The 12,267-nt window shown below is 42.0% G+C and overlaps 1 protein-coding gene across 4 annotated transcripts in view; it reads right to left on the bottom strand.

Annotated features, from left to right (window-relative positions):
- Positions 1-1,702: 1,702 nt before the first annotated feature.
- lpar2 (lysophosphatidic acid receptor 2) overlaps positions 1,703-12,267 on the bottom strand; it is a 58,809-nt gene continuing 48,244 nt past the window's right edge. For all 4 annotated transcript variants that reach the window (XM_008114438.3, XM_008114437.3, XM_062971038.1 and 1 more), the window contains exon 3: positions 1,703-3,629. In XM_008114438.3, the coding sequence (XP_008112645.1) occupies positions 3,328-3,629 (302 nt within the window). In that variant the 3' untranslated portion in view covers positions 1,703-3,327. The remainder of the gene's footprint in view (positions 3,630-12,267) is intronic.

Raw genomic sequence — 12,267 nt, 5'->3', positions numbered from 1 at the left:
AGACAAGCTAGGAGCAGCTACAATAGTTTGCTTTTGCCTGAACCCTAGTTTGCTTTTTCCTGAACCCACTGGAAAGGACACGATTCTACCCTTCTCACTCCTCTTAACTTAACTCAGTGCAAACTACTTTGGCACATTGAAGTTTATCTGCAGCAACCAATGTGACCTAAAGGGAAAAGTGGAAGCAGGGAGAAACTCGGATGTTTTTAAAGCAGCTGAGGAAGCAATTCCTCAAAACTGGAAAAGTTGGAATGTATTATACACAAACACATGCCTCAAAAGCCAAAATAACCTGATGTAGTTAGGGAACATGGTACCTTAGATTTAGGGATGGCAGCTGAGTTACCTGTGTGCCATTACATGAATGCTTATGACTATCACTTGTTCAAAGGGACACTATAGTATTTCCTTGCCTGGTGGTGCAATGGGTTAAACCCTTGTGCCAAAAGGACTGCTGACTTGAAGGCTGGGTTGCTGACCTGAAGGTTGCCAGTTCAAATCAGTGGAGAGTGTGGATGAGCTTCCTCTGTCAGCTCCAGCTCCCCATGCGGGGACATGAGAGAAGCCTCCCACAAGGATGGTAAAACATTAAACATCTGGGCATCCCCTGGGCAATAGCCTTGCAGACAACCAATTCTCTCACACCAGAAGTGACTTGCAGTTTCTCAAGTCGCTCCGGAGACAAAAAGAAAATGCCAAGAATAAGAAGTCACACGCTTGAGTGTTGAGCAAGACAGCAGCATCTTTCATGGTAGATTCAGAAGTGAAATGAACCCTCCAGGCAAAGAGGGGGGCAACTAGGGTCAGTACACAGCAGAGGTGAACAACATGACAGGAGTCATTTTTACTTGCCATTCCTGTCTAGTGGACTGTACTAGTACATTTTGGGGCAGCTGAGGTGATCTGACAGTGCTTCTAGTTGCCCACTTTGACTGGCTTGTTTGATTTTGGGTGTTTTGTAGAGATATAGGAAGCAAACCACTGTACTTTCTGGGAGTTTTTAGATAATTTTCAGGCAAAAAAAGCAACTGACAATTGGTCCAATTAATAAAAATATGGACTTCCTGGGAGCTTTGAAGGTTGTACTTTGCACTCCCATATCCACAGAAGGGCACAGTCTGCACTTTGCACACCTAGTATACAGGATCTGGGGAAATGTGGGGAAAATGTAGCATTCCAGATGTTATGGAATTGTAGCATCCCTTCATTGTAACCAGCTCAAGTATTGGCAAGGGATTTGCTTGTTTAGTCCAAAATATGTACCTTCTCATATTTTAGAATTGAACAATGAGGTTTTCTGCTTCCTGAACACTTCAGGTTAACCATGTCTCCCCGATTACTTTTATATGATACTAAAGCATGATTTTATCCTTTGTAATTTTTAAAAAATTACAGTTTCAAGAACAAATACTTCAGTGAAGGTTGGGAAATTCTAGTTTTGGGTGAACGAAGTTTGACCTTCCAGTTATGGCTGCACAGGGACTTTACTCAATCCAAGTACAGCAAGTGGCAAGGTGCTTTGAATGCGATGTTCTCGCTTCTTGGCAGGGGATTGGACTGAATGGCCCACAAGGTCTCTTCCAACTCTATGATTCTATAAGAATTAGTCCAACAACATCCAGAGGGACAACAGTTCGATATGACGGTCCTATATAGTGAAATGTAAGTAGCTGTAGTGAAACATGGTTTCTTCCAAATTCAATTGGGTTGAGATCCCTATATATTTATTGTTTGATTCAAATGATCAAGTCTTTAATAGGGTTGTCAGCTTATGAACAGCATGGTGCCTCTGTGCAACGGGAAGAAAAGTCAAACAACAGGACTGCCTTTGAGCAGAGCATCTCCTTGCTGACTTAAATATTTCACCTGCTGCATCCTCCACTGTCTTTCAGATGAGTACCGCATAAATGCAAACCCACCCTCTCATGCTACTGGGAGATTCCCAAGCAACATGCCACCTTAGCTTAATCCTGTTGGTCTATACCCGTGGTTCTCAACCTGTGGGTCCCCAGGTATTTTGGCCTACAGCTCCCAGATATCCCAGCCAGTTTGCCAGCCACTAGGATTTCTGAGAGTTGCAGGCCAAAACATCTGGGTACCCACAGATTGAGAACCACTGGTCTAGTCCCAGGGGGAGGAATCATGAGAATTGTAATCCAGTAACATGCTGAGAGCCACATATCTCTCATCTTTGACCTACATGGGCACTGTGTTTCTGCTTCAAGAATACAAGGGTAATTTCTTTCTACCACAAAGGAGCTGGGAATTTGGGCAGAAGACAGCTGGAAAGGTAAGCCTTGAATGGGCTTGCATTAAAATCACTATTGAGTACCAAATAAAACAAGTGGAGAAACCTCCTTCTTTATATGTTCAGTTCTTGCCTTTGCTTGTTGCAGTGTCTGTACTCCATCGGTATGGACTGATGCTAGTATCTGTCATGGCATGAATTTAGCTATCAATCTGGAACCTTAATCTAGATTCTCCCTGTGCTAAATTCATGGGAATTATATAGTTCAAGAAGAGAGCCAGCTCAGGTTGTAACAGACCCTCAAGGAGAGGATGCATACCACAGAATGCAGATTTGATATCTTAACCCTGGGATGGCTCTGCCAAATTAGGCAATAATACTGAAAAGGGCTAGCATAAACATTTTGGAGAAATATATAGATGCATTGCTTTGGTTTGGCAGACACTGGCACCCCTCAAACTGAAAAAAAAGCATTAAAAACAGCAGTTCACAAGCATAGGGGTGATGCATGTACCTCAATGTTTTTGTCCCACCACTTTTCAAAAGTTTGTCCAAGTTTGTGTTTTATGAACAAGTCAAAAGAAATTTGTCCTAAGGTCCACCTGTGGACCATTAACAGAAAGAGCAATACTGGCATACTAGCCCATGGAAGGGATGGAAGAAGATAAAAGACAGGTCTTGTAGAAACTTCGGTGCAAACCAATTTTGAATAGGTCCTTAGCACACAACAAATGTTTAAGGTGCCTCTGAAGTTGTGACACAAAACAAACACCTTCATTCCTTTGCTGTGTTGCCTGTGAAGAGTCACAATGTCCCAGAAACATGGTTATGTATCATCAGTCCTGATACACAAGCTTCAGCCGGACGAAGACACACAGTCACAACATGGCACTACAGGTGAAGGCAGATGCTTTCAGGCATTGACCAAATCCACAGGTAAAATCACCACCAGTTGCAACAATATTCCCAGTCAATGCTAAAGCCACTTGGAAACCACAGCATCCAGCTTCCGTTTCAGATAGACATATAATTGAGAATGGCTTCCAATGAACAGTCTAGAGGATCCTGAACCTGTAGAGTTAGAGGGTGGAATCCATCATCGAATGTCCATTCTGAGGCAATATCCTATGCTCTGTGGTGCTGGACTTGACTGAAGCTGGTGAGTACTTTGGATTCCTATAGCAGGCAAAGCAAAGGATCTTCCGAAAGGTGCTGCGCATCTCATTGTCCCGGTAGGAGTAGACAATAGCATTAATAAGCGAATTGATTTCCGCCAGCAGCAAGAAGTACTTTTCCACTGCTAGCACATTGCAGCTTTTGCAGTCAAGGCCATCCAATAGGAGTACCACCTGTCCAGGGGTCCAGCAGATGACAAATGCACCTAGGGGTAGAAGTGGAAGAATCCATTAGAAGATGTCTGGCCAAACATTATACAAACATTGGTACCACTTCTTGATATCCACAGCATATTAACATAAGAGACAATAATAATTAGGTGCTAGACCAACCTGTGGGTCCCCAGGTGTTTTGGCCTACAACTCCCAGAAATCCCAGCCAGTTTGCCAGCTGTTAGGATTTCTGGGAGTTGAAGGCCAAAACATCTGGGGACCCACAGGTTGAGAACCACTGCCTTACAGGATTGTTGAGTGGATAAACATTGCAAGGAAGACCATGCATTGTGTCTTGAATCACATGCAGCATGGATAGGGTATCTTTAGCCCTCCAGGCATTTTGGAATTATCTCCCAGAAGCTGCACTCACCATGGCCACAAACACCCAGGAATTATGGGAGCCATAATCCAAAATGACCGATGGCCAAATGTTGTAGTAAAAGTGCTTGGTATGAATGTAACAAGTCTATAAAATTTTACAAACCTGATACCACAATGGTATTGAACATCTATAAGCTGATATTTGAACCCAAGTCCACATCTAACAGTAAATCACAGATCTGAATGGGGCATAACCCTACAATAGATCCTATCATGCTAGAAAATATAACTTTAATCAGTTTTTTTTATGGCAAGGGAGTGAACCACTAAGTTTCTGTGCCCAACACTTCTTAAAGTGGGGCAGGAAAAGAGGCAGGAAGAGAGGCAAAATTTAACAGGGAATATTAGCTGTACATGCAGGATTTTGCAGGGCTGAGCAAAGGGAAAACTGATTTTATCCAGTTTTAAGCAGAAGTCAGGAATGTGCAGTGCTGATTTGGTTGACTCATAAACATTCCCCTGTGTTCCTCAGATCAGTCTTGCAGCATTTTTAAAATGTTGGTATTTATCAAACTTAAACTTTGAACTTCCTGTTTCTGTGGTAAGAAGATGCTGCAAAGTGTGTCTTGACTCTTTGTATTCATCACTCTTGAGTTTTCTGACATGGGACAACCATTGTAAATTACAAGAGACAGCTTGTGATATTTTGTGATACAGTAGAGTCTCACTTATCCAACATAAATGGGCCGGCAGAATGTTGAATAAGTGAAAATGTTGGATAATAAGGAGGGATCAAGGAAAAGCCTATTAAACATCAAATTATGTTATGATTTTACAAATTAAGCACAAAAAACATGTTTTACAACAAATGACAGAAAAAACAGTCCAAAACACGGTAATGTTATGTAGTAATTACTGTATTTATGAATTTAGCACCAAAACATCGCAATATATTAAAAACATTGACTACAAAAACATTGGCTACTAACAAATTGACTACAAATAAAGATAGAATTGGATAATATGAACTTACAGTAGCAACATTGTTGGAAATTAAATCCATAAAAAGTTCAATCCTTGCTGCCTAGAGAAACAGCTGTGGATTGGGGCGGGAGGCAAACTGTGTTGGATAATCCAGAATGTTGGATAAGTGAGACTCTACTGTATAATCATAATGACTTGAAGCTTTCTCAACTGTGATATGCGGCCTCAAAAAAATCACAGATTAGGAATATCACAAGGTTCAGCTGCTCCACTGAAATTATTGAGGGTGTTAGTGTTGGTAGTTCTGTGGACCAGAAAAAGGTTTTGCCAGAATCCTATTGGTTACTTCGCTAGTGTGACTATGCCAATGTATAAGAAGACAGGCACAGTGGCAGGAAGAATAAGGCCATGGCCAGAATATTTCTCCAATGTTTGGCTAGAGAAGAGAACCCTGGAGACGAGGAGTTTGGGAAGGCTGGCTCGAACAGTTGTTTCAGAACTGCTTCACAAGCCTAGCATTGGAATAGGAGTGAGCAGCTTTGGGAGCAGCGTTCTTCTCCCAAAGACAGCCTTCTTCCTTGAGGGACTTACAACATAACCAAATAGAAGTGCAACATCCTAACCATGGCATGAGTGTGTTCTGAAGGCTCACCCGGCCCTGCGCCTCTTCCCTCCAAGCTCCTGAGGGTGAACTCGCCTCTCCAAAGCTTGGAGGGAAGAGGCAATTGGGCAGATGTTGCCTCCTCACATAATAGTCACAACCGTGAACTAAGAGTGCGACTGTTATGCAAGGAATTCTTAAATATCAAAACGGAACCTCAAAAAAGGGGGGCTACTATTATGTGATGGCAACTATTATGCAATGAAATACAGTATTTTTGTGTTCACTGTGTCCCACTTTCTTATACTCCGTCTAGCTAGAAGTTTCTTAAGCAACTTCAGCATTAGGATAATAACGAAGAATGCCTGGGGAAACACAGATATTTGGTGCTGGGCAGTAACGTTTCTGCAGCAAGCAATGCAATAAAAGTTTGAGATGGGGAAAAGCAGAATATTACATCTAGCCATTCCTACTGTGGTTGTGTGGGCCTGCCTACAACAGAAAAAAAAATTGTGTCATGAGTGACTTGAGAAACTATAAGTCACTTCTGGTGTGAGAGAATTGGCCATCTGCAAGGACATTGCCCAGGGGATGCCCGGATGTTTTACCATCCTGTGGGAGGCTTCTCTCATGTCCCTGCAAGGGAAGCTGGAGCTAACAGATGGGAGTTCACCCCGCTCCTCAGATTTGAACCACCAACCTTTCGGTCAGCAGTCCTACTGGCACAAGGGTTTAACCCATTGCACCACCAGGAGTTCCATAACAGAAAAGGTCAACAAGCAGCTGCCTCCAAAATCATTTCCTGAGCATGCATGAACAGCAAACCAGAGAGAAGAGAAAAGAACAGGTAAGTCTGTCCTAGCATGTTTGTTTTTAAGCATAAATCTGCAAGTTTGGTCACCAAAATGGAGAAGAAAAATGGGAAGTGGTGACAGAAAATAACACCCCTCGGTTGATTTCAAGAGAAGATGCCAAATATTCTCTAGAAGATTAACAATGTTTTTGTTCCTTCACAGAATGTTGACCAGATCTGTGTATCTACATATTGTTTGTTCTGAATAAACAGTGTGTCAAAAAACATTGAAATAAGGTAAAGGTTTTCCCCTGACATTAAGTCTAGTTGTGTCCAACTCTGGGGGTTGGTGCTCATTTCCATTTCTAAGCCAAAGAGCTGGCACTGTCCATAGACACCTCCAAGGTCATGTGGCCGGCATGACTACATGGAGCGCTGTTACCTTCCCGCCGGAGCGGTACCCATTGATCTACTCACATTTGCATGTTTTTGAACTGCTGGATTGGCCGAAGCTGGTGCTAACAGCAGGCGCTCACCCTGCTGTCCCTGTTTGGAACTGTCAACCTTTCGGTCAGCAAGTTCAGCAGCTCAGAGGTTTAAAGTGCTGCACCACTGGGGGCTCCTACTTTGACATACTCTTCCATTTTTGTGACGGATCTTTTCCATGTTATTTTGGCTACCCAGGAACATATCCACTGTATTAGCAAAGATATACCTGTACATACAGATGACTTTTGGATTCAGAATTTTAGTTTATTATGTCAATTACTTCTAAGAAATGGAAAAGTTACTTTAAAAAGTAAATATTACAATAGCAAACTACCGGGGACTTGGAATATAAAACTAATATTATGTTAGATAAATTTCTAAGCTCTTGTCAAAACTTACACACAACCAGCACACTCTTACAAAGGCCAGTAAAAGTCTCTCTAAATTGGAGACTAGGATGCAGAACAATGGCTTAAAGCTACAGGAAAGGAGATTCCACCTGAACCTTAGGAAGAACGTCCTCACTGTGAGAGCTGTTCAGCAGTGGAACTCTCTGCCCTGGAGTGTGGTGGGGGCTCCCTCTTTTGAGGCTTTTAAACACATGCTGGGTGGTCATCTGTCGGGGTTGCTTTGAATGCGATTTTCTTGCCTCTTGGCAGGGGGTTGGACTGGATGGCTCATCAGGTCTCTTCCAACTCTATGATTCTATGCACTCCCACTCCTGTATGTTTTTTTCACTCTGCTCAGATTCAAGTTTATTACTTCACTCCACCCTGTTCTCAGCTGGAGATCCTAACCATGTCATTAGGCATCTTTTTTCTTAAAGTCAACATGAAACTATTCATCTTTAAGGCTTCCCTCTGTTGCTTCAACCCCCCCTCCCATTTCTTACAAAAAGAGCTCATGTAAGGCTCTTGTATCCAAAGAGATGTTGAAGACTGAATCACTTATAAATGAACTAAAATTAAAGCAGCACAAAACATAAGAAGCCCAGCCTGCTGAAAGGTGGCCTTGAGCTTTTCTGGAATTCTGTTCATGCCAGAGACAGGAAGATACAGCTGTTGTAGAGAAAGCAGGTATACAAAGGTCAAGAGCCTCATCCATCAGTAGCAACATATTAGATTAAGACAAGCTGTGCTACAGTACTTGCTTGGCACCAAGTTTATTCTCTTCTTTGTGAGAAACTGGTGAGGTCAGCCCACCCATGCAGGGCCATATGAAGAAACAAATCTATTCCTGATCAATAATAAGGCAACACTTGAAATAAGGATAACATCAGACTGTGGTGGTCAAACATCTAAGTGTGAGCCAAAGGGTGTGGCCAGGCAACAAGAAGGCAAAAGCATTACAAGGAAGGGCACAAAAAGCTATTTATTTTAAGTAGAGAAATAATAGACGCTATAGATTAGGAATGGCAAACTTCAGCCCTCCAGGTGTTTTGGACTTCAAATCCCACAATTCCTAACAGACTACCGTTTTGGAAGTTGAAGTCCAAAACACCTGGAGGGCCCAAGTTTGACCATGCCTCCTATAGATGAACCTTCATGAAAGGGGTTTAAAATCTGGCAGCAGAAGGATAGGCTAAAGATGTGGATAGGCAGGAAGGGGGTTTAAAATCATGTTGAGGCTTCCTGCTTGGAAGGTATAAAGCAGACTTGCACAACATGTGGCCCGGGGTCCGGATGCAGTCCACACAAGGAGTTGGTGTGGCCCACGAAGGGACAAAGCAGCAAAAGCACAGCACCACTCCCTGCCCCTTGCTCCAGGCACACAGGGCTTCCTCCCATCTCCACCCCCTTATGTCCAGAAAGAAAGGAAGAGAATCCAGCTGGAGGGCCTGGTCTTTAGCACACGCACGCGCGCGCGCACACACACACAGACCAGAGCCCAGATCTGGAGTCCAGCGATGGGGTTGCTTTAGGGTCCTTCTAGGTCAAAACGACTAGAAAGCACATAGCAACAATTCTAATTAATCATTAATTATACCTCTACTTGGAACTCGAGGTGCCTGTAACTCCACAAGTGTGGTGGGCCAGTTGTAGTAAATCAAAAATAAGGTGGATAAAAGTATCATGCAAAAGTCAGCCTTTAAAGTACCATAATCTCAAAAACGAACAAATACAGTAGAGTCTCACTTATCCAAGCTAAACGGGCCGGCAGAACCTTGGATAAGTGAATATCTTGGATAATAAGGAGGAATTAAGGAAAAACCTATTAAACATTAAATTACATTATGATTTTACAAATTAAATACCGAAACATGTTATACAACAAATTTGACAGAAAAAGTAGTTCAATACGCAGTAATGTTATGTTGTAATTACTGTATTTATGAATTTAGCACCAAAATATCACAATATATTGAAAACATTGACTACAAAAATGCATTGGATAATCCAGAACCTTGGATAAGCAAGTCTTGGATAAGTGAGACTCTACTGTATACAGAAAGTATTATAGGGGGTGAGAGTGGATTGCAAATCAGGAATGCTGCTCTGTAATACTGATCGTATTTTAGGGAAATCACAGATGGAGGGGGGAGGTAAAAATCTATAAAGGAATGAAGGGAATCTATATATTTTTCTGAGAGACAGTCAGATTCACAGTTCTAAATAAGAGGGAATTCCTTCAAGGAAAACCTCATTTCTGACATGGCAACATTAAGGCAAACCCATAAATGTTAACTACTAAAGGCACCAGATCCTGTCTGATCTAGAAAGCTAAATAGGGTCAGCCCTGGTTCATACTAGGATTTATTTAATTTTCATGTCATAAGCCAATTGAGGGTAACAAACAAAGTTAAAAACTTGGCATTATACCAGATTATACTAGACTGTGCTCTGGGACCATGAGATGCAGCGCCAATCTTAAGAAATGATACTACAAAGTGGAGTCCTCAACATGCGAGTGTGGGGAAGAGCAAACCATCTACTACAATGCAGCCTGAGCCCTGCCGCATACACAATGGAGGACCTTCTCACAGCAACACCAGAGGCACTCCAAGTGGCCAGCTTCTAGTCAAAGGAAATCTAGTGTACTAGAATGGGAGACTGCCAATGAATACCAGATGCTATAGGCTCTATATCAGAGAAAAGAACTGGGGGAAAAAAAACGCTCTGAGATGTCCTTGCCCAGGACAACCCTATGAAATTAATGGGGTTGCAACTTGGAGGAGCAAAGACACACACCCAGAGATGCTAGTTCTTGAACAGTATACAAATATTGTTAATAAACAGTTTGATAATACTGCCCTACAAGGAGTATCATTCTGCTTCCTACTTCCTTTCATTTCCAGTTGTTTTGCATTTTAGGCACAATTTTATTTGGACACAAGGTTCAGAAATATAATATGGGGGTGGGATAGGGACGGACAGAACCAACAATGGCTAAGCACAGATAAAACACAAAGCTCCAGTGACAAACTTAAGCAAACAATCAGACCAAGGTGCTTTTAAGACAGCCAGTTGAACAGAGGTTGTGTGCTGTAGACTAAAGGGTATGTTAGCAATCTTCTTACAAAGTGCATAAAGAGTAAAATCATCAGTATAACCAGGAGAGATGCTGGCAAATACCCTGAGGAGATTCTGGCAAGTGTCAGTGCATTTTTAACAAATGGTTGCAAAACGGGAAACCTTTGGTAACCTTTCTACTATTTGATGAGTCCGATTCCCCCTGGAGACATGGCAGAATGTCTGAAACTCATGCCATCTGGATTTAAATCACCAACATTGCAGGCATAAGAAGGCCCTTCATTGTGGCTCCCCATTAAACTAAATGGAAACATCAATATGAATTAACTGAAGACGAATAAAGAAATGACCTCTGTGCTACATGTACTGTAATCCTATTCAAAACCTCATTCAGCTAAAGATTTTACAAGTTGACTTTGGGCAAACACATCTCATCCAGGATTCTTGTGAGATTAAACACTGGTTTGTGCACCTGAACAAAGAGAAAACTAAAATACAGTAGAGTCTCACTTATCCAACATTCGCTTATCCAACGTTCTGGATTATCCAACACATTTTTGTAGTCAATGTTTTCAATATATCGTGATTTTTTGGTGCTAAATTCATAAATACAGTAATTACTATGTAGCATTACTGCATATTGAACTACTTTTTCTGTCAAATTTGTTGTATAACATGATGTTTTGGTGCTTAATTTGTAAAATCATAACCTAATTTGATGTTTAAATGGGTTTCTCCTTAATATCTCCTTATTATCCAACATATTCGCTTATCCAACATTCCGCCGGCCGGTTTATGTTGGATAAGTGAGACTCTACTGTAGCAGTGCAGACTAAAGAAGAGGTGAGAAGAGATGCAGCAGTAACCAATTTAGGCATAAAGAGCAACAATTGAAAAAGTACAACAGGAATGGATGGGCAGAAGAAAAGGACGTTGACAAACAACCAGTGTACACAATCAAAATATGTGCAAATATGTGTAGAGGTATGGAGAGGAAAAATAAGGATCAAACCTATTAGCCATATATCCACACTCCTCATGTTCAAGACTCCTTCTGCACAGGGCTTAAATATGCATAGGCTACTATGCTTGGGCTCCAAAGCTGTTAGATGTGGCCAGTAAAATGGACTCTATATCAGTGCCTGCATGTTCATAATTCTCTACACAACCCACAAAAAAAATCAAAATAGTCTCTCCTATCATCTGAAAATGCTTTGCTTCTATCCACAACTGACCAGTACAAGTTGGCAAGCAAACACCAGCACCTACAAAACACAGTTTGCATTCTGTTTTGGCTAACCTAACAATCAGCCTTCTCCTTGCTTTCCATTATTCATACCTGAGGCTGCTACTGACATACACTCACAAAGAGGTGAGTGGATCAAAAGTACAGAGCAATATGCACATACTCTTTCTATTTTTCACATTAATTCACCCGGCATAACACAATCATATTGAATCAATTAGTTCCAGAGGGAACCCAAACCTTTCCAAACCTGGTCTAGAAACCACTAGTGTCTTGAGTCCTCACATACACATGACTTCTGTATATATGACCCTGATTCTACCCCTGACATTAATGGGTCCAGAGTGGAACTGGCATTACTCAGATTGCAGCGTCAGGCCGGGTGCACATAGGCTGACGACCCTGCTTGGCACCAAAGCCTAAACATGAAACATCAAACAGTGCAGGTTCTGGCAAAGAGAGGAAGCCCACTCTCAGCAGCTAGTCCAGGGCTTTCCTTAGATGTGGAGCTGGCGTTAAAAATGAACATTCAAATGCTGAAGAAGACATTGCTAAGCCAAGCCCAGTCTACAGTAGAAGTAGAAACCCTGCAGCCTTATCCTATTTCTAGCAGCCTTATCCGCCGCAGCCAATGAAGAAGAATGATGGGAGTTGCAGGTTAAACAACATCTAGCTGAGGCATAGGCAAACTTTGGCCCTCCAGGTGTTTTGGACTTCAACTCCC

Source organism: Anolis carolinensis, chromosome 2, assembly GCF_035594765.1.
Source record: "Anolis carolinensis isolate JA03-04 chromosome 2, rAnoCar3.1.pri, whole genome shotgun sequence".
NCBI classification, from domain to species: Eukaryota; Metazoa; Chordata; class Lepidosauria; order Squamata; family Dactyloidae; genus Anolis; species Anolis carolinensis.
The sequence above is the reverse complement of the archived record's forward strand: the minus strand, read 5'-3'. Positions and strand labels throughout refer to the sequence as shown.